The 19,822-nt window shown below is 37.2% G+C and overlaps 3 protein-coding genes across 3 annotated transcripts; 1 reads left to right on the plus strand and 2 right to left on the minus strand.

Moving 5' to 3' along the window:
• Window positions 1-4,506: 4,506 nt before the first annotated feature.
• Window positions 4,507-6,127, minus strand: LOC146168455 (uncharacterized). Its single transcript, XM_083389093.1, has one exon. It carries the CDS (start codon window positions 6,065-6,067, stop codon window positions 5,012-5,014), a length of 1,056 nt encoding a protein of 351 aa, XP_083245219.1. The 5' UTR covers window positions 6,068-6,127; the 3' UTR covers window positions 4,507-5,011.
• A 777-nt stretch (window positions 6,128-6,904) lies between these two features.
• Window positions 6,905-12,647, minus strand: LOC146168456 (uncharacterized). Its single transcript, XM_083389091.1, has 6 exons — window positions 12,418-12,647; window positions 9,570-9,702; window positions 9,271-9,476; window positions 8,634-9,024; window positions 8,118-8,362; window positions 6,905-7,445 (listed from the first exon to the last, which is right to left on the minus strand). The coding sequence occupies exons 1-6, from the start codon at window positions 12,628-12,630 to the stop codon at window positions 7,230-7,232; spliced, it is 1,404 nt and encodes a 467-aa protein (XP_083245217.1). The 5' UTR covers window positions 12,631-12,647; the 3' UTR covers window positions 6,905-7,229.
• Window positions 12,648-17,814: 5,167 nt separating this feature from the next.
• LOC146168457 (uncharacterized) lies at window positions 17,815-18,936 on the plus strand. Its single transcript, XM_083386275.1, has one exon. The coding sequence runs from the start codon at window positions 17,815-17,817 to the stop codon at window positions 18,934-18,936; it is 1,122 nt and encodes a 373-aa protein (XP_083242401.1).
• The last annotated feature ends 886 nt before the right edge of the window (window positions 18,937-19,822 follow it).

Genomic DNA, 19,822 nt, shown 5'->3' on the forward strand with positions numbered 1-19,822 from the left:
TGCAACTGTAGCCGCGGTTGCCCCTTTACATAAAACAAACAACAAATCAGCCATATACTTTTCGTCGTTGGAAAATAGAAAATCCATTGATATATTTTATTTGTTTATTAAAAATTCACTAAACATAGAATTCATCCTGACTTACCTAGACCTCCTTCGATGTTGATGCTTGATTGCAGAAAAAGCATGGCGTAATAGGTGCCATATGTTAGAAAACAAGTAACGCAGAACAAAGTATAACGTAGCGCCACCACTCGTGTAGGGGCAAGAGTCATTGTAAATCTAAATATCGATAAAAGTAACACAAAATTTCCAGAAATCTGAAAGTATAACATTTTTTTTCGCCTTAACAACTCTTTTTAGTGTAATGTGTTTCATAAGCTATATTTTTATTGTTATTTTGCCTTTTCACAAATAATGTCGAGGTTTGTTCAAACAATGGAAAAAATTAGGAATGTCAATAGTTGGTAAAGACACCCATTAAACCCATCCTGATAATTAGCTATATTAGTGATGGGCAACCTTTTCGAATAGATTGCAATTTTGTTACGTTGTGACCCACACAACATTATATCTGTGGTTACAGCAATTTAGCTAAACAACTAAAAAGCAACTTCTCACCTTATATAAGTACACATAATCAACAGCATTTCGCTTTAGAAATTCACTTACATTTGGAATAAATCCAACTAATAAGACAAGGAAAGAATAATAAAGGAGGCCTAAATATTGCCTAAAGTGTTTTGCAATACTTGGTTCTAATCAAGGCCAATTTAAAACTTGTTTCCACCTCTGTAGCTCACCTGGATAATTTTGTTGTGCATCACAGTGCTGGACATGGCTTGGCCATGCTTTTTAGCTCTATCGTTATTGCCCATTGCTTATACGCAGGGTTATCATTTGCCATGACCAAAAAATAAGTAAGTCACAAAGTTACGTCAGGACGCGCAAAATAAAGCTAACATCCAGATTAATCGCGCAAAGCGCGAAAATATTACGTTTATTTGATTGAAATTGACAAAACTTTTAATTTGAGTAGACATGACGCCTTGTAGTTTAGGGCTTTAGGCACATAAAAGATATTGGCATATTTTTTCCAAATAATGGCATTTGTAGTTTTTATATAAATAACAGTATTAATAGTCTAACAGAAATTGTTCTTTGCAGAGTTTAAGTCACACGGCTAAACCTGCAATAGTATGCATAGCGCCTTTAGGCTGAACTGCTTTCTTAAAGCAGTATATAAGCACAAAAAATAAACACTTTTAAACGGACAGAAATTTGCGTGAACCGCTTTTTTGCGTAAAAACGTGAAATCTCATGCAACCACTACCCTAAATCCACGTGTACCAGTCGCCATATGACTGCAGACAGCTAACCAAGTCACGTATACTTTTCTAGACAATTGCATTCTGCCGAACATCCTGTTTTTTAGCAGAACTTCCCATATTTATAAAATTGACAAATTGTCGTATATTCATGGCGTTTCTAACAACCTGTGTTGCCATTTATTATTGAATTACAGTGGCCCACGAAAATAGTAGAGAGTTTTAAATTTAGAAAATTAATCTTGTTTCGACAAGTTTTTTAGGATTTTTGCCGTTTAACATATATATTAGCCATCTATAGCTCGCATCAAAAGAAACGAAACTATAGCTCACATCAAAAGAAACGAAACTATAGCTCGGATTGAAAGAAACGAACCTATAGCTCGGATTGAAAGAAACGAACCTATAGCTCGGATTGAAAGAAACGAACCTATAGCTCGAACTGAAACGGATGAGTTTCTGCTCAGAACCTCAAGTTGCGAATAAATATTACACAATTTTCTCAATTCTAACCCCAAGTTTATCAGTGACTAAGACAGCACTATAAAAACGCTAGTCTAGCAGAATTCTGGGGTGTGTGCATTACGAGCTATATATGTGTGTAATACGAGCTAGCAAAATAATCGGCGCTGGCCTACAATCCTACCACAACGCACATTTTTATTTGGGTTAGCATTTGGGTTAATAAATATAATAATGCCTGATCCACCCACACCCAAACGCCAACCCTCACCCTAACTCAAACATTGTGCGGTATTTAGTAATTGTTTGAACGCTGTGGTAGGATTCTAGACTAGTGCCGAATAATCTTCTAAAAAAAGTAATAAACTGTGCGGCTACCGCTTACACCAGTCTTAGAAGCTACTGTAGCTGGCTGCCATCAAAACGTTCAGAAAACCACTTATGATGCAATAATCCAGGTTGCCACATGAAATACTTATGATGCAATATTTCAGTCAAGATTGAATTAAAAATACTTGAAAAATAAAACGAAAAAAGTTAGTTTGCGCACGATTGAATCACCTTGGAGCGACCCATTTTTTGACCCTACGCGACCCATGTTTGGGTCACGACTCGCGACCCATACTTTGAGAACCACTGCTCTAAAATATTTCGATTTATTTTCGAACCAAAGAAGAAGCCTCGTACTCAAAATATAAAAAAGTTCAAGTCTCAAAGATGTGTAACAAACTACTGCAAATTAAAACGGACCGTTCACTTTGTTCGAACCTGTTGTTATCCCATTCGCTTCGATGTTTTCAGACACGATTTAGTCCAATTTAGATCGGTTCTCAACATGATCAATTGTAGCAATTGTCAGAACTTCCTTTATATTCCAAAACTTGACAAATAGCAGTTTATATTTCTGGTTTATAAATTGCTGTTAGCAGTTGGATATCCGCAGGATGCCAGTAATTCATTTTTAATCATGTTCGCGCAAACTCGTACTTTGGGTCGTCGTTTCTAACAAAATAGGTATGTTTTTGCTATGCATACAAAATCTAATATTGCGTAATTTTCCATTTCTTGGCAAATATTAAATAAAGAACTAATGTAATTCATAATGCATTCTACCACCATTGTATGAACCCGTAACTGAAGTAAAACTAACGTACAATTACGGATACTATAGTGTTTCAATGTACCGCACGGTCCGTCCTGTTCGGAATTAAAAAAAATAATAAAAAGTATATACCCTCTGCAAAAAATATTCATGGTCGGGTGTTTGGCGTAAGCCTACCACGGCCTTCTTTCATTATATATCTCTACAAAGTATTAAAATCAAAATGTTTTGGGGCAAGTTTTTTTAACTTTGTAATGGCTTTGATATTTTTTGTTATTTGTTGGTTTACTATATTTATATTTAGTCAGGTTTTCTGATGTAGGCTATGAGTTATGCCATGCCAGACATGAACCGTTGTACGAACAAATTTGATTTTCTGTTAACAAAAATTCGGTTTCGTTGATGAAACTTGATTTGTTTGATTTTTTTATTAATTTAACAAATGCAGAAAACAAATGTTGAAAAAAATAGTGCTTTACGGATTTCCTGTGAAAAAAATATTACGAAAAACAAGCGCTTTGTGGGAGCCATATACTTATAAATAAAGCTAGCAATAAATGAGTTCAAAACTTTAGACGTTTGATGTTACTGTTCGCTAATAAATGATAACACTGAAGTAATAGTACGGTTTAAACAACTTGACCCAATTTTTTAGTGTTAATATTTTTATATTTAAGGAACAGTAAATATCGCAAAAAAAAAAAAAAAAAAATTTGTCAAGCAAAATCAGATTTGTTTGCTGATGGACTGTTTTTGCCGATGAAACACAAACTGTAAAACATAGCTATGTGAGAAGTTTAAATTTAACCTAAAACAGCAACGTAACCACATGAAGGCCTTATAAGGTATTGTTTTACTACCTGATTTTAATATTTTCTAAAATTTTCCGCATAGGTTTTTTATTTCTACGCTCCTGTAAAGCAGTTGGATATGAATATTTTTTTACTACTATAGATTTTACGTTGCTTGACTTATTCCATAATTTTCCATAATATTCGCCTTGATTACCTTGGGATATATATATACATATTACCATAATAACTAAAGGAAATATTGGTTCAGTTTAATTGATACAGTGTTCTACATAATACAAACACAGAACAACAAACTTGTTGTATTTAGATTGTGCGAATTGGTCATAACCTCCGCCAAAGGTTTACACCATATAGCAGTGTTATTATGAAAATTGTATGTTATTATACAGGGTATTTTTTTATAATTAAAGGTATTGTGATTTAAACTTTGAGGGAAGATCCAAAGTCAAACAATACATCTTGCTAAAATAAATAGATATTTAAATGTTATATGTGTCCTCTAAAAAGATTGATCATCTTAAACAGAACGAAACTATAAATTATTATAATTTCCAGTAAAATTTATAAAACTCACATTGTTTTTGTTTTAATATTTACGGACTAAGAGTATTGTTGTCAACGTCAGATCCAGTGGATTAATCTAAAAGACAGTTATTGGACCGATATCCTTTCTGTGTAGAGCAGCCTACAACAGAGGTCCGTGGCTTAAATATATTCCAACTATGTAAAAAATACAACGCGTAATATTCATTTAATTTGAATTTTAATTTACAATAAAAATCTAGATTTCGTTTGCAGAATTGCTTTAAGTTTAACTTGAAGTAATTAAAAGAAATACCAAAACGCGAATCAATACACGAAAGAAGCGAAAACATTTTCCAGTAGCAATAGCGGCGTAAAAATGTTTATACAGCTGAAATTTATCAACACCCTAAACCCAAATATATAGCCCGCCGAAGCGTACAAATTGTTTGCAACAAAAGCAATAGCGAAAGGCTAAAACATGGTTATATGTGGACATGTGTTGAGCATCCTTTCTTGTAGGCATATTTAACTTAAACCTGTTACTGCACGTGAACAAGTGTTTGTTGTGTAGGCGCGTAGTCCTTTACGAGTCACCCAAGTGTGGCCGGATTCGCCATTGTTCAATTTATGTGACAAACTGGGTCACATTGGCCAGACGAAATTAAGGTGGTGCTTTTGTTGTCAATGTTGGTTTTCATTATTCTCAGTGGTAAATATTCAGAAATCTCAAAAGAGCGTGCGATAACCTAGTGATTGTACACTGTCAACCTTTTCGGATGTTATTCCTTCGCTCTGCCGTTAGTGTTTGCAGGAAAGAAACGGGTGTTTCGACTTCCATTGGCAATGGCCGCAATCGGGCTTATCGGTGAGAATTGCGCATCGTTTCGCCCAACGCAGAGTGGAAGAAGTCGGTTCTTCCAGTTTTTAAATGAGCACACAATACACAACAAGTTTGTTACCAGGCTCGCGTCGTAAATCACATTCGACATAAGCACGGGCCAGGGGAAATTAGCCGACCACAGCGTCAGCAGAAAGGCGACCGCGTCAGAAACAACGCACACCGCCGCGGTGACGAATGCGCGTCGAACTGTCGGTATTATTCGACACATGCTCTCGTTCATGCTTCCGGCCGACTGTCGCCGCATCTGCCTGTGCCTGATGAGTGGCCAAACGAATAAAAGCAACAGCGTGGTTTGGGAAACAATACTCGCACCCATCAGCACAATCCAGGCTACTTTCATATCGATCGTAGACCGAACGATACAGCGCCCGTGAAGCGATTCGTAACTTCTTGTTGTTATGAAGAGAGCGATCACCACAACAGCGAACAACACCATCGTAACCAACACAAACGCACTCATGAACCTCGTATACGGCGAGTTGCACTGGCGCATGATCCGCTGCTTGTAGAGAAAGCGCTGCTTGTACCACAGAAACAGGTACGTGAAGGTGAGTGCTGCCGCATAGAGAAATATGTGCACGGTAAGAGTTAATGTGCAAGTATTGGCACGCGCAGAACCTAAATACATGTAGGTCACTTCTGCACAGCATCTGCCCGTAATGGTGATGGACGCTCCTAGGCAAAGTCCGTTCTTAACCTGGTGTTTATTCAGGTTCCACCTTCGTCGATAAGTATTTTTTCGCCGGTGATCATTGCGGCATTCGTAAACAGTCAACGCAAAAGTAACATAAAAACTAATCGCAGTCAAGATAGCAACAATGGCGGTAAAAGCAGTTATCCAAATATCTGGCACAGCCATTTCAAGCGCATCGGATGTTGCCATCAGAGCAGATGTCACATTGACATTCACGGCAGTTGTTTCCAAACTTTCCATTTGTTTGCTTTCAATCCTTTCAATTTAGAGCATAAAAAATATACTTATAAATAAATAATAGTTTCTAAATTGTTGTAAACTGTAATGATTACTTTGTATGATACGGGATAAAACACTTAGTTGTCGACCTAAATTATTACTTAAACTGCTTTTAAACGTTTCTTGCGGTTAATTTATAGAACTGAAAATTAGAAATAGAACAACGTGTGATTATTCTTTTTCCTTCTTTTCCGAAGGCCTTTAACCAAATTAAAAATTCCTTGCTTGACACTTCTAAAAGCACCAACGTGTTATGATACAGACTAGTTTAGCATCTTGTTAAGTAAGCACATCACGACATTCGTTTATCTATTATCCTAAGTCTAGAGTAGTTTTGATTTGCACGGAATAACACGTAAATACAGCTCCTATTTTATTAATTTGTAGCTTTTTAAAACAACATGGGGTATATATAACCTAAATTTTACTATTTCTGGCTCTATCACGAGAAAACTGTACTTCTAACCTTATTGACCCTTTTACAATGGTTGGCTTTTAGTTACATGATTGACGTATAGTGCTGAGGGTGGCCTTTTTGCCTTTACTATTGCAGACCTAATCTTTGGCCATTTTATCAGTTAACTGACCTCAGCCCGAAGTTTGCGTCTTTTGCCGCTTCATTATACGTTGTAATAATGTCTGATCTAAATCCTTTACCACATGTCACAGTTATCTGTCTGCTCACTTTTTACTACAGCCATGTTTCATTATATGTAATTTATTGATAATAATGTACATCATATAATTAAACACTGCTAATTAAGTTTGATCTATATATATATAAAAGTTTCAGGCAGTTTGACAGCGATCAAAAAGTATATAAAAAGAATGTCGTTACGGCAATAAATATATCGGCCCATTCTTATCGCTCTACAGCTAAACAAAAGGCTGGGGAAAAACTTCTTCCAGTGAAAATTCCCTGCCGGTGGGTTTCCCAGACGGCCTTTGTCCCGCGGGTTCAGTTAAGTTGGCGTTGTAGAAGCGGCCTTGGCGTAAATAGCGTATAATGGCTAAAGCAGCGAGTAAAAAAGAAATTGACGTAGCTCTATTTGCATATTGCCTATCATAGGCACAATTCCTTACAAAAAGCTGATTTAAATTTAGTGTCAAGGCCATGCACGTTTCAAAGTGGCTGCCGTTTTTGTCTGGCATTCCAAACTTCGTCTTCGCTGTGATCCGTGCTGTCCCCGATAACATTGGCGAACCTCTTGTTACTGATCCGGAGGTCCGGAGCAGACGTCAAGGTTGTCTCGTTCGAGTTGAGCGTGCTGCTAACCACTTCGCCACTAGATCCGTATACCGTGCGATCCTGCTTGTAAGGCCTGCTGGACAGTGCGGGCTAGAAACAGAGTTGCCATCAATAAACAACGGTTGTTTAATGTCTGTGGCATTTATAGGTAAGGCAAGTATACTTTAGATCACTTAGTCTTACCGGACTAAACACAATTGTACTTTAGATCACTAAGTCTTACGGAACTAAACACAATTGTACTTTAGATCACTTAGTCTTACCGGACGTTTTTACAAAGGCAGTGGAAAAACGACTCACACCATTTTTTAACCATGCAACAAAACGTTAGCTATCCATTAGATTACCATTTAAGATTTCCACTTTTGCCCGCCGAACTTAATGAAATATATTGCTTTACGCTTAGTATATATTCGGTCATAGTTAATATTTGCTTTCGCTGATTAGAATATTACTGTGAAATCCTTCAACACAATGGCTAATCTGGACTTGAATATGCCGAAAAAACAAAAATGTTCCTAAGTATAATCTTAAATTTGCTGGCCGCATTCAAAGATTCCACCAAAAATAGGTTGTACATGCCTTTGCTTGGGATACATAATACCTTTTTTGTTAACCCAAATTATCTGTTGCTATGTTTAACCAGAACAATAAATATTTTAGTTGAGAACCCATTGGTGATTTGTAGTGTAGGATTTTCGTTTTTCGAGAAGCAAACAAAGCCCAAGTGGAATGGGTGTTTGCAGGAATAGCGCAACTCACCGACTTCTCCATAACCTTGTGCGAATTTCCGTTAATTTCTGCCCTCATGCTCATCATAAACTCCTGCACAGCCACCCGGCTCTTCTTGTTGTGCTTAAAGTAGCAAACCAGACCAACAATGAGTCCTCCCAGCACCGCCAGAAAAAGTAGGATGAAGAAAGCTCCGGCGTCGTTTAGAGATGACATGAAGTTTGTGTAGAGTTGGTTTCCCCCGCCACCTTCCTTGCACGTCGTGGTTGTGGTAACTAAATGTCCATGGGAGTTTTTTTTAAACGTTAATTTGTTTTAGTGAAACACGTGTAAAAATAAATGGGAGTTATTTGAAAATTTTATGAAGAATATTGACTGCAGTTTCTTAGTTGAAGTTGACAAATAGGGAAGCTTTATCAATCTTAAGGCCTAAAAGACAACAAAGTATTCTTAAATCTTACAAATTTCAACTGAATAGAATGGTTCTTCTAAACAAGTGTCGGATGAACATGCACAAATGTTTAAAAAACTATATTAAGAAATCACCTGACGGAGTTGTGGTGAAAACAAACTCGGTGGTGGATTTTGTGAAATCGCTGCACTGCACCGAGCTTAGCTCTTTTTCGCTTAGCGTTGCCATCAAACGACCGGAAACTTTAACGGGCCACGAGCAGACCAGGTTCATTTGGTCGTAGCTTTTTTCAGTTCGGGAAACACCCGCAAGAAAATAATAATAGGGTATCACGTCCGAGCAGCAAAGCCACTTATTCGGATAGATAGTGTTGGTTTTTAATCTGCGGTCCATTTCAAGGGTTCCGTTGTTTACTACGATCGAGCCAAACCAAGTCGGTTGCGCTACGGTTAGTTTGTTGTCGAACAAAGAAAGGTGATTCAGCGATGTGAGGCCGACAAACGCTTCACGGGTGATGTCAGTGATCTGTGATAATATGTATCGTTAGGAATAACATAAGGTTGTAAAATGACTGACGCTATGCCCCACGTGTAGACGTATCGCCGCAATGTAGTGTCAACCAAGATGATTTACTGCGGTAGAGGAATCAACATGATGTTACGCGTGAGTAAGGGGTGATGCTTGTGCACACAAGTAAAATGGACTTTTTCAAATACATTAATACTTCAGAATAAATTGCTGAGTTTAAAATATTGTTTTTTTCTCCGTTACCTCGTTAGCTGCCAAGTACAACCAAGCAAGGCTGCCAAGGGTGGAAAACTCCCTTCCGATGGACGATAGCATGTTGTTTTCGAGATCCAAATACTCCAGTTTCGGAACCTGCTCGAACATGCGCAGCGGCAACACGCGAAGCTTATTGTTGGCCATATAAAGTGACTTAAGGCTCTTCAGCCCTACCAAGGTGTTGTCCGTCAAACCTGAAATTCAGGAGTTATTTTCGATAAAAAAAACTAAAATACAATGACTGTTGAATTGCAAAAATTCATGTTGTCTCATTTTAGCGAACTGACCAGTTAATTCGTTTCCCGACAGGTCAAGCTCGGTGACTAGGTAAAGCATTGCGAATGAATAGTCCTCGATTGCTTGAATTTTGTTGTTCGAAAGGAAGAGGTTGGTGAGCTTTAATACGCCGAGACCATCCACCTTGACAGGAAAAAAGTATAGGTAGAAAGGGATAATTCCGACATTTTTCACAATGCCAGCATGAAAATACCATAGGTAAAGTGCATTTTAAAACCCATTTCCTGTTGCGCGCATGGCGCAAGGACTTATACTTGGATTACAAACTTCGTAAATTGCCGAAATTGCTTGCAACTTGCAACTTTATTTATTCGACATTTATTTTATTTTTTGAGATCCAATAACGCTATAGGCAATCTTAAATCGTAGATTATTTACATAAGACAACTAACAGCTATATAAAAGCGTTAATACGAAAAAATAGGTCAGGTTGTAAAATAGCTTGAACGTTGTGATAAACCGTTATCTAATATTCTCTGTTATTTCACTTTATCAATGTGCCATTCTTGATTCCGAGGCCAAGAGTACGTTCCAAGTTAATGCAGTAACAAAATAATTTGGTGTTGTGCAAAAACATCGAAGGCCTTCTTACAACAATAAGTCTTTTTCCCAAATCAACCTATACCAAGTGGGGATTTTTTTTATCAAAAGCCCCAAACGAATTTTAAGTGTATTCTACTTCACAACGACAAGAAAGGTTTCGGGGAAAACACAATGGCATTTTACTAAGAGGACCTTGTGAAACAAACGCGGACCAACTGCCAAGCTCTTGAGGTTAAATTGAGCCTAAAATTGCTATTCAGACGCTTATATCGACTTCCATAAAACCTCGATAACGTTATTGAATATTAAGGTGAACGGTTTCATAAAAATCTCAACACAATGTACGACATAATCCAGGGTAGATGGAAATTCATTGTAATATTCGATTACCCCTGGTGACATGTGCGTGATGGTGGCCAGAGAGGTAAGGCAAAAATTATATAAAAGCACTTTCCACTTATATAAGTCATATCGCATTTCGAGGGTTATGTTTTGGTTCATAAACATTAAATAACTGTTTCTTTTCTTTCATTTCAACTTGTTCGGTACCACACATTATCTCTTAGAAATGTCCCTATGGGCTTACTTTACACTTTACGTATAAAAAAACAATAAGGCGAAGTTTATATATTCGAAAGCAAAAATGCGAAAATAATATTTCGCGATATATCGAAACCTAAATCCAAATCTTGGTGCATTTTTAGAATCATGGGATCTGAAATATCCTATAACAACTTTTTCGTGCGGCGCCTTGAACAAGAAAAATTTTGTAGGTCATTATTGTTCTGATGTAGCCAATTCAAATCAGGAATTAGATGTACCCATTGAAAAACGACTATTAGAAAATTGAACCAAGTTCCAACTTTTTTTTTCTATTATTTCTGTACTTGTAAAATTGCAAAGAGTGTATTTTTGCTGAAGCATGTGCGCCAGTAGGGTAGTCCGATAATATAGGATCGTAGCCGATAATCGGTTCCAAGAGGCGTCTATTCGAAATTCACAGCTAAATTTACGATATTAATTTGGTGCCGTATCGACACCGATCCGATATTATCGGACTACCCCGGTTGTAAACAAATATTTGCTTTATACACGATATAGATGTCCGATAATATTAGATTTGAGCCGATACCCCATGCCAAGTGGTAATATCGGTATTTGTCCGATACTAAGGTGGTATCGTTGCTGAATTATTATAGTTTTTTGCTACCTTAAAAGGTATTTATTTACAAAATATACCATAGGCTAAAAACCAAATTTCTTAAAATTATACAAAATAATAACCTAAGAAAAATGTCCTTGAACGCTTTAATTTAAACCTCTTCGTTTGTTTGAGCATGTTTATGACGTAATTGGTATAGACAGAAACGCGATACTTTCTGTTCAACAAGAGTTGGATTAATTACATTAATTCAGTTCAATTACAATTACAATTACTCCCTTAAATGTTTCAATTACATTAGAATTAGAGTTACATTAAAAACTCTAATGAAATACATCAGTTATAATTTTCGGCATTGAAACTTCAATTTTCTTAATATGAATGTATTGAGTCAAAATTTTGGCAAATAACAATTACTATTAGAATTATACAAAATGAAAATGCCTAAATTAAAAAACTGTAATTAATTACATCAATTACAACTACAAATTGCAATTGATCCAACTCTAATCGGTATCGAATTAAAATGTCAAGTATCGGACATTCCTACTCAAAGGTATAACTTGTCATATACAGCCTCTTTTATTAGTGTAAACCGTCACTGGTATAAAATAATGTTTTATGCAACAGACCATTACATACTGCTCAGAAGCGCGACTTCCTCTATCCCAACAGGGGATACGACATAATAAAAAATAATCCACCTGTTGCTCTCGAACGAACTCGGGCGCAAAGTGAAGCTTAAATCCAGTGCTCCGCAACTTGTTTTACTTGTGAACAGCAACAGAGCGCAAACAATTCGGCGACACACCTACCAAATATATGTCGATCGACAAAATACCACATCCGAAAATATCCAAGGCAACCTAGAGAAAAAATTACACACCGCACAATCTGTCACAGTATATGCTCTTCGCCTTTGCGCTGAATTTCTTTCTTGAAACGGACAAAGAAGTAAAAATAGGTAAATTTTTGCCGGGAGGCTCTGGCCTGGATGCGCCCCTGTCATGTAAAGTTCGTAACAAAGTACACGGTTATGTTATATAGTGTTATACCTTATCGGGTGTATGTTGTTCGATTTATTCATTAAATAAACACTATTATTTAAAACTGTAGAATATTACTTTTGCTACCTGTATTTTGAACAGCACCGGGCCCACCACGTTTGCGTCAAGATCGAGCCATACCGTGTTGTTTGGGAGTCCTAAGGGTATGTTGTTTACGTCAGAACAGTGGACAACTCCAGATATTGCATCGCTACAATCGCAGTGCAGGTTTGGAAGAGGGCAGGATTGTGCGTTTGCCAGCGATAAGAAAATCGCCGTTATCAAAACTACCATAAACATTTTGATTTCTGAATGCTTTCCAAAAGTTAACACTGAAGTAGGAAAAAACGAAAAAAAGTATTATGTATAATTTCTTTCTAATTTCTTAGGCACCCTATCCTACATGTTAAACTGGCATCTTTAAATGGCTCTAACGTGACTGCTTACAACTGTAACGTATTCCTCAGATCGTATCCTTATATCCTTATTTCAATAAAACAGTTCGGTTTACATAAATGGTCCATTTCGTATGAAGAATCGACTAAACTGAAAAACATGAGGTCGGCACTGGCTTATTGCCTTGCTTTTTAATTTGCATCGGCAACAACGTATCCTCTGCTGATTATTATATTTAAATACAACTTGCGCGAGGGGTGGCTTGTCGTTGTTGTTGAAAATACGTTATTTGCTTTTGCGAGCTGCGCTAGCACTGTAATTAAGTTCGTAATGAAAACCCGTCGTGTAGTTTGGCTAAGAATCTGATTACCGGTTCTTGTCTGATAATCTTTAGGAATAGAAAAACCTTTGTTTGTAAAAGCGCATTTATACTACAACTAACGATGCCGTGCACCACTAATGTAAATGATCGACATCGAAGCCACCATTTTATACTCAAACGTATGCAGGTTAACCTGAGGCTCCTTTATCCAAATGCGGTCATTGGTTTGAAATAAAGCAAGTGATATAATACAGGACGTCACGTTTCGAAGTGACGCACATTGTTTGAAGCTGATTCAGTCCGGTGCTTCCGCTCTTAGCTATAGGTGCATGGTTTTTAATGCTTGGTAATTTTAAGCTATTTAAAGCACTCCCAAGACAGCATCCTGTGTACACTCTTTTTCGCTGGGCTGATCAACTCAATGTCTAATGTTTCATTGGGATTACTTTTCTGCAAGTTAATCTGCAAACTTATCACAAGCGTGAAGACATGACGTAGATATAAATTGGCACAGATAGAATAATTCAACAAGCAAACTCATGGATTATAGCGTATAGCATAAGCGATATAGCACTAATGGAATTTATTACTGATTTAATATATCACTTAACTGTGATTACAGACTGAATTTAAACGTTTATCATGACCAAAGCTTTCGACTGAACATACGTTTGAGCCATTCAGACATGGCTGTAATAAATGTGAAATAGTTTGTTATTGACGTATAAAATAAAATCAATACTACAACTTAAAAAAAGGTTAAAATTCCGACAAAAAATCTATACGGACAAGTCAAACTTCAAGTTGCAATATAAAATGAAACACGCGTGACTAAGGGACGATAATTATTTTTGGAGGAGCGAAGTTTAAGTCGGTGAAAAATATGTTTTACATAGTGTACCTATAAATAAGTCACAAATGATACCACACTTTGTTGGTACGAAGAATAAACAAATCACAGATAAGTTCTGCCTGCTTAAAGAAACTCGTTTGTCTGTAGGCTACTTTATTTCTTCTCATAGGACTGTTATTTTTCCATCGCAATTCTTCGTTTGGGTGAAGCTAAAGGTGGGCTATAGTTTTCCATATTGTCGAGATGAGGTTTTTCAATCGCAATTTTTCTTAGTTTTTTGCTTTGTTCTCGTTCTTTTAGTTTTTGCGACTCCAGCTTTCTTTGTTCCATTCTTTCTTGAACGGCAGTCTATATTACGCATATAGGATAAATGTAATAAAAATATAGCTCTGTGCACGGTTTTGGACCATAAATTTTATTTGTAATTCTTAAACAGAGAATAACTAGCCTACTAATAATTATTTTTTTTTGCAATATAGCTTTTCGATTACAAGTAACACCTCTCCAACCTAAAACTTTTAAGAAAATAAAGAATTAAAGGTTACTTTTTATAACGTCGCGCTTTAATACTTATAATAAACATCCAATGGGCCCAAGTGTGCGATTTTAATTCGCAGTAAAACTTTCGACCCTGACCCTTTACTGGGATTAAAACTGTAAACCTTTAACGATGAACACACATAAGGGTATTTGTAGAGCGTTTGAACATTTGAAAAGAAACCAGTAAGCAAACAAAGTGAAGCAAGTTAGTTGCGCCTTTTATACAACGAAGGGCAGCTAAGACCGAATTGCAATAAAATAGTTTACTGAGCTCTATATGTGTAAGTAAGTTGTGCACTTTAGTTTTATAGTTAATTATTCTTGATGGAACATTATAGTTTGTGTGACTTTTTATTACACCGAACTCGTTTTACCTGGGGATGCTCGTATCGAATGGATTGCATTGTTTTTTTCAACTGAACTTCTTCCCTGAAGTCCTGTTCCATTTGCACTAGAACCTTTGGCCTTGATTCGTGATTTTCTTCTTTTTTTCTTTCCTCGTTTGCGTTAAATTCGTCCATGGCCACAGAAATTTGGGGTTTGCTTTTTCCCGGTGTATGAAAGTCCACTTGTTGATCAGACATCGGTATCTGCGCGGTTATACATTTGAACGTTTGTTGGTGACTTTATTGTCGGAACAAGACATGTAATAAGTGCTCAAAGTACCTAATAATATGCACCAGCAACTACCAAAGTTAATTTATCAAATTAAGCTCGAAAATCTACAAAAATTAATGAATTAATGATGCAACAATTGTTTTCCGTACATTTATTTTGACTGTCAACTAATCACTACAGATTATAGTCTAACAGAATTGCTATTTGTCATACAATATCTGCTATAGCCACTAAAATATAGTTCACCCCGCCAAAAGTGGACAAAAATCATCAGGCTTAACAAGCAAACGTACTTTATTACAATTGGACTAAAATTACCAACCGGCCCTGTAAGACATGTCCCGTTTGTACAGCCGTCTCCTGTAAAAAATGATTATCATCCCTAAATTAGATTATTTGCCTTTATTTTTAATTAACCCAAGGTGGTGATACAATTTTAGGAATAGCAGATCGCTTTGCAGGCGCGACAAAAAAAAAGTTGACTCACTGAACGAAAACAATAGTTACATTAGTTTTGACACCTTAATTCCTTTATAATGGCCTTTTGGTGATCCAGGGCCGCCGTGTGTGTGTTCAAGTTTATCGTAGGCAATTACCACAGAAGGTTTTAGATCGTGTGGAGCTGAAACATCACGGTTTGATTCGTAGCCGACACGAGTTGGACCGTACGTATCATCTGTTTGGTAACTTGCGGGGTCCTCAGCGATATCCGAAAAGATGTGATTGATGTAGCTCAAGGTTGTGTCTTGGTTTTCTTCAGCTGCCGGGTCGTGCAAATCTATGAAGAATAAATGGGCGTTTATATAAAGGAAGAAAAACTCTACCTATATTGGGCCAGATTTTGTTCTATAAAAACGCTCCCAAAAACTCTCCCACTTGTGACATAGCAAGATTTTTTATCCTCTAGAAAGATAAACCACTTACAACGATGATTATTCTTAGCCCGATAAAGGAACCTGATGTATTAGTGTCTTATCTCGGAAATCTTACATCAACTTGAGAATAAAACAAATTAGTTCTGACAGAAGTAAACCGACCTACTGTCGACGTGAGTGGATGTTCGCCCCAAGACACTGCGTTCCCATAAAGCCAACGAGGAAAGCTTAAACGCATTTTCGGGTCGGATAGCGATTCGACCCTGAGTTGTCTTCGTTCCAAACGTAGTTCCGAGGGGCCCTTTAAGCATCCGGTCGCCTCCAATATAAAGAAAATAGTCGCGACTATCATAACAGCTCCCAAAAAGCCGCAGATGCAAGAAATGAAAACTGAGCAAAAAAAAAACAGTTAAATTTTTTTAAACCTATACTTAAAAGCTGATATATAGGACAAAGCTCCGAAGTAATTTAAAAAGTATATTGGCATGCTAACTATCTTCAATTAGATTTACCTTTTTGTACTTGTATATGTGCATATGTATATGTATACTTGTACATTCTTACCCACAAAATTATCTCTGGATTCCAGAAATGAACTGCTATAACTTTGCTGTGTTTCGTCTGCCATTGCTTCAACTTGCTTAATTTTCACTAAACAGACATACATAAATAATAACCGTGGGTGCCTGCAAGTAGTACTAATAAATGATAAACAGGATACGCTAGTAATTTTGTATTATAAATGACAACAGCTTTTTATTGATTTAAATTAAAATAGCAAATCAATTTAATGAGTCTGACACATTGTGCTAAATAGAGTTTAAACTTCTATACTGCGTGTTATGTATAGTTTATGGTCTGAAGGTTTGACTTGTGTTCCTTTCGCAGCTCGCAAAATTGTCCAAGTTGCAACTTAAGTACTTTAGCAAAACAAATACGCCTTGTAAGGTATTTGTGAGCAGTGCGGTTAATAATCAACTAAGAGGCGGCCAGTCACTGTGGTGTTCTGAAAGATGGATACTGCGATATCGACTTGAAGCCAAATATTTGCGCAATCCATCGCCTTTGAGCGAGTTTTCCCTAACTCTGTCGCTTGAGCACGTTTCTATTAGCTTCGGGTCGTTTATATTGATGACGAACGAACGACCTGCCGTTATTTGCATTGTACCACCGAGTCGCGTGCTCAACACCAGCAAATTCCGGGACGACAAAAACAGATAAGGCACTTGAACCGCAATAAAATTTATGACAATGAACTGGCAGGTTTAGGGCGTCGCGCGTTTCAGTGGAATTTTTGGATAGCCATTGCATTTAATAGAGGCATCACTCTATTTTAAAAAGAAAAAAATTTTAAAAAGCAAATCCTTTCTCTATTTTAAAAAGCAAATCCTTTCATATTATGCAGTATAGCTTTCGGCCCAAATAAAAGTGTATATAGAGTGGCTGTAATGCGTAAATTGTTAATATTTATGCAAACAATATCCGAAAGTACAACACTCAGTATGTGCAAAAAAGGAAGTCATCTGCCTCTATACGCTTAAAAGCGGAAACGTATGATTAACGTCATATAATGCAAACACAAATGTCTCTCTGCAAATAAACGACACATTTGGGGATACATGCTCCAGTTTGTGTAAATATTTAAGATAACACAGTGTTAGTTTAAACGACAGTGACTTTACTGCTGTTTCCTAAAAAGCAGTCCAGCTGTAGATTTAGAAATGGTTATGAATTATGAAGTCTTCAAAACAAAATGCTAAAACATGACATGTAACATAAAACTTTATCAGAATAGTGTGATAAAAGAAGATAACTTGTAGCAGAATTTTAAACAATAGTCCAATCGAATCATCTTTCTGGTTGAAAATTAAATAACCATAATGAGTCTACCCGCTGGTCATTATGTTGTAAGGCAACCACGTGGTCCTCCGGAACCTTCTTCAGGTGCTCCATCACAAGCATATCATCCTCCACCGGCTCCCACAAGAAGGCGAATGGGGTTCTTTACAACAGAAGGCGCTTCGACGAGCGCAAACCTGGGCAACGGAGTAAGTTCGTGTCGCCAAGCCCAGCGCTCGGAAGGCTTTGCACAATCTCGACGTCGTAGCATGGGTTCGGCCAGCAGAAACAGAAGGGCGAGAATAAGAACGGAAAACCTCCCCGATTCGGTAATGGAATTTTTGCAATCCCTGGAAAACGATGAGTTAGCGGTTGAGTACGAGTCTTGGTTGGTGGATTACGGCGGTGAGTCTGATGTAAGCAGGCACAGTGTCATTCTACCATCACCGAGCGGTATGTCGGAACCTGCAGTAGCAACACCTATATCGCCATCACCAAGAGGTCATTTATGCACGAGATACATTACAACCCTTATTCGTTATAAGGGCTACGTCTTTGTGGTCTTGGGTTCTGCGAGCGTAATGCTTCTTTTGATGGGAATCGCTTTTATATCGAACAGCGCATCCTCTGCTGCACCCTTAACCGGTTTAGACGTGGACTTTGGAATCGCTATGTTGGTGATTGGTGGATGCTTTGTTGTCATCATCTGTATTGTTGAAGGATTTAGCTGGTGGCGTAAAAGCTCGCGATGCTCCAGTTTTCGCCGCTCTCCGCGTAGCAACGACTCCCATAATCAAAATGGTGGAGAAGCTTCAGAAAATGCCTTGCCGCCTATTCATTGTACGTTTGCCAGTGGGGCGCCACCTCCCATTGATTTTGACCCTGTCGTGGTCATAGACGACGTAAGTCGCGGGGCAAGTTTTTCAAGCAGGAAATCCAGCTGGACGTCCACGGGTACCAAGCCGCCGCCCTACAGCGAACATTTGCCTATAATAACTACCGCTCACAACAACAGGTACCTGGTTGTACCGCTACGAAATAACAATCTGCACAATTTAGGAAGGAGAACTTTTAGTGACGCTAGGTGGCAACAAAGATTTCAAGCTAGTCGACCAATGCCCACAAGGCGAACCAACTCGCTGGGTAAAATAATGAGGCTGTAAGTTAAATGCGATCTGCAAATCTAAATGCGAAACGACCATTTAACGGTCTACTCAAATGCCAATTTTAGTTTTTTAAATTGATTTTCGGTATTTTGCTTACAAGTGAATATTTTTTTCTAGAGCGAAATTAATAAAACTAAAAATGGTTCTATTTGCAAATATATTTACTTTCTTGTCTTAGTCAAATACTAGAGTTTCTTGTCTTAGTCAAATTCATTCATTCATAAGTTCTAGTCTTTAACGGAAAAATATAATTCGCCAAAATATGGCATCATCAGTCTCTAGAAAAAACAACAACAAAACAATACAAACACGTAAACTGGGTTCCACTGATGATTCCATATTTTGGCGAAATATATTTCTCTGTTAAAGTCTAAATTATATTGGCCAATATTTGAAGCCATTTTGTCGTCATTTACGTATAAGGGCGAGGATATATCTTCCTATTTTACACATTCAGTTTGTCATGGTTCTATTGCCTTATTACTACAAAAGAAAATTTATTGACAAAATAGATTTGTTAGTACTTGTGTAAAATATACTATTGTGTTGTTGTTTTTTCAATCAAGTGTAGTGGGTGCTGTCTTGAACTAACACCCGGACGAGCAGAAACGCAAAGATACCCGAACTAGTTATTTCTAATACCGTAGCCTAATGGTTAGTCTGTAGTTCGTATTCTTTTTAAAAAAGTTTAAACCCATCTCCTTAAAAATCCCACTGAGTTCCAGCAAACCTTTCGACAAAGTAAGATCTTCACAAATGATTGCCCAAAATCTCTTCAACCTCCTAGTCCACGATATTCAGTTAACGAAGCACATTAGATGATATATTTTGAAACAATAATATAAAACGATTTAAAATAAATCAAACATTTTTCTAGGTACAC

The sequence above is a fragment of the Ascidiella aspersa genome, chromosome 1, assembly GCF_963924565.1.
Source record: "Ascidiella aspersa chromosome 1, kaAscAspe10.2, whole genome shotgun sequence".
NCBI lineage: Eukaryota > Metazoa > Chordata > Ascidiacea > Phlebobranchia > Ascidiidae > Ascidiella > Ascidiella aspersa.

Coding starts and splice junctions, on each gene's coding strand:
- LOC146168456 (XM_083389091.1), bottom strand. CDS start 12,630: ATGTTTATGGTAGTTTTGATAACGGCGATTTTCTTATCGCTGGCAAAC. Junction 9,477..9,569: donor GTCGGGAAACGAATTAACTG/GTCAGTTCGCTA, acceptor CCTGAATTTCAG/GTTTGACGGACAACACCTTG. Junction 8,363..8,633: donor TTTCACCACAACTCCGTCAG/GTGATTTCTTAA, acceptor ATGGACATTTAG/TTACCACAACCACGACGTGC.
- LOC146168457 (XM_083386275.1), top strand. CDS start 17,815: ATGAGTCTACCCGCTGGTCATTATGTTGTAAGGCAACCACGTGGTCCT.
- LOC146168455 (XM_083389093.1), bottom strand. CDS start 6,067: ATGGAAAGTTTGGAAACAACTGCCGTGAATGTCAATGTGACATCTGCT.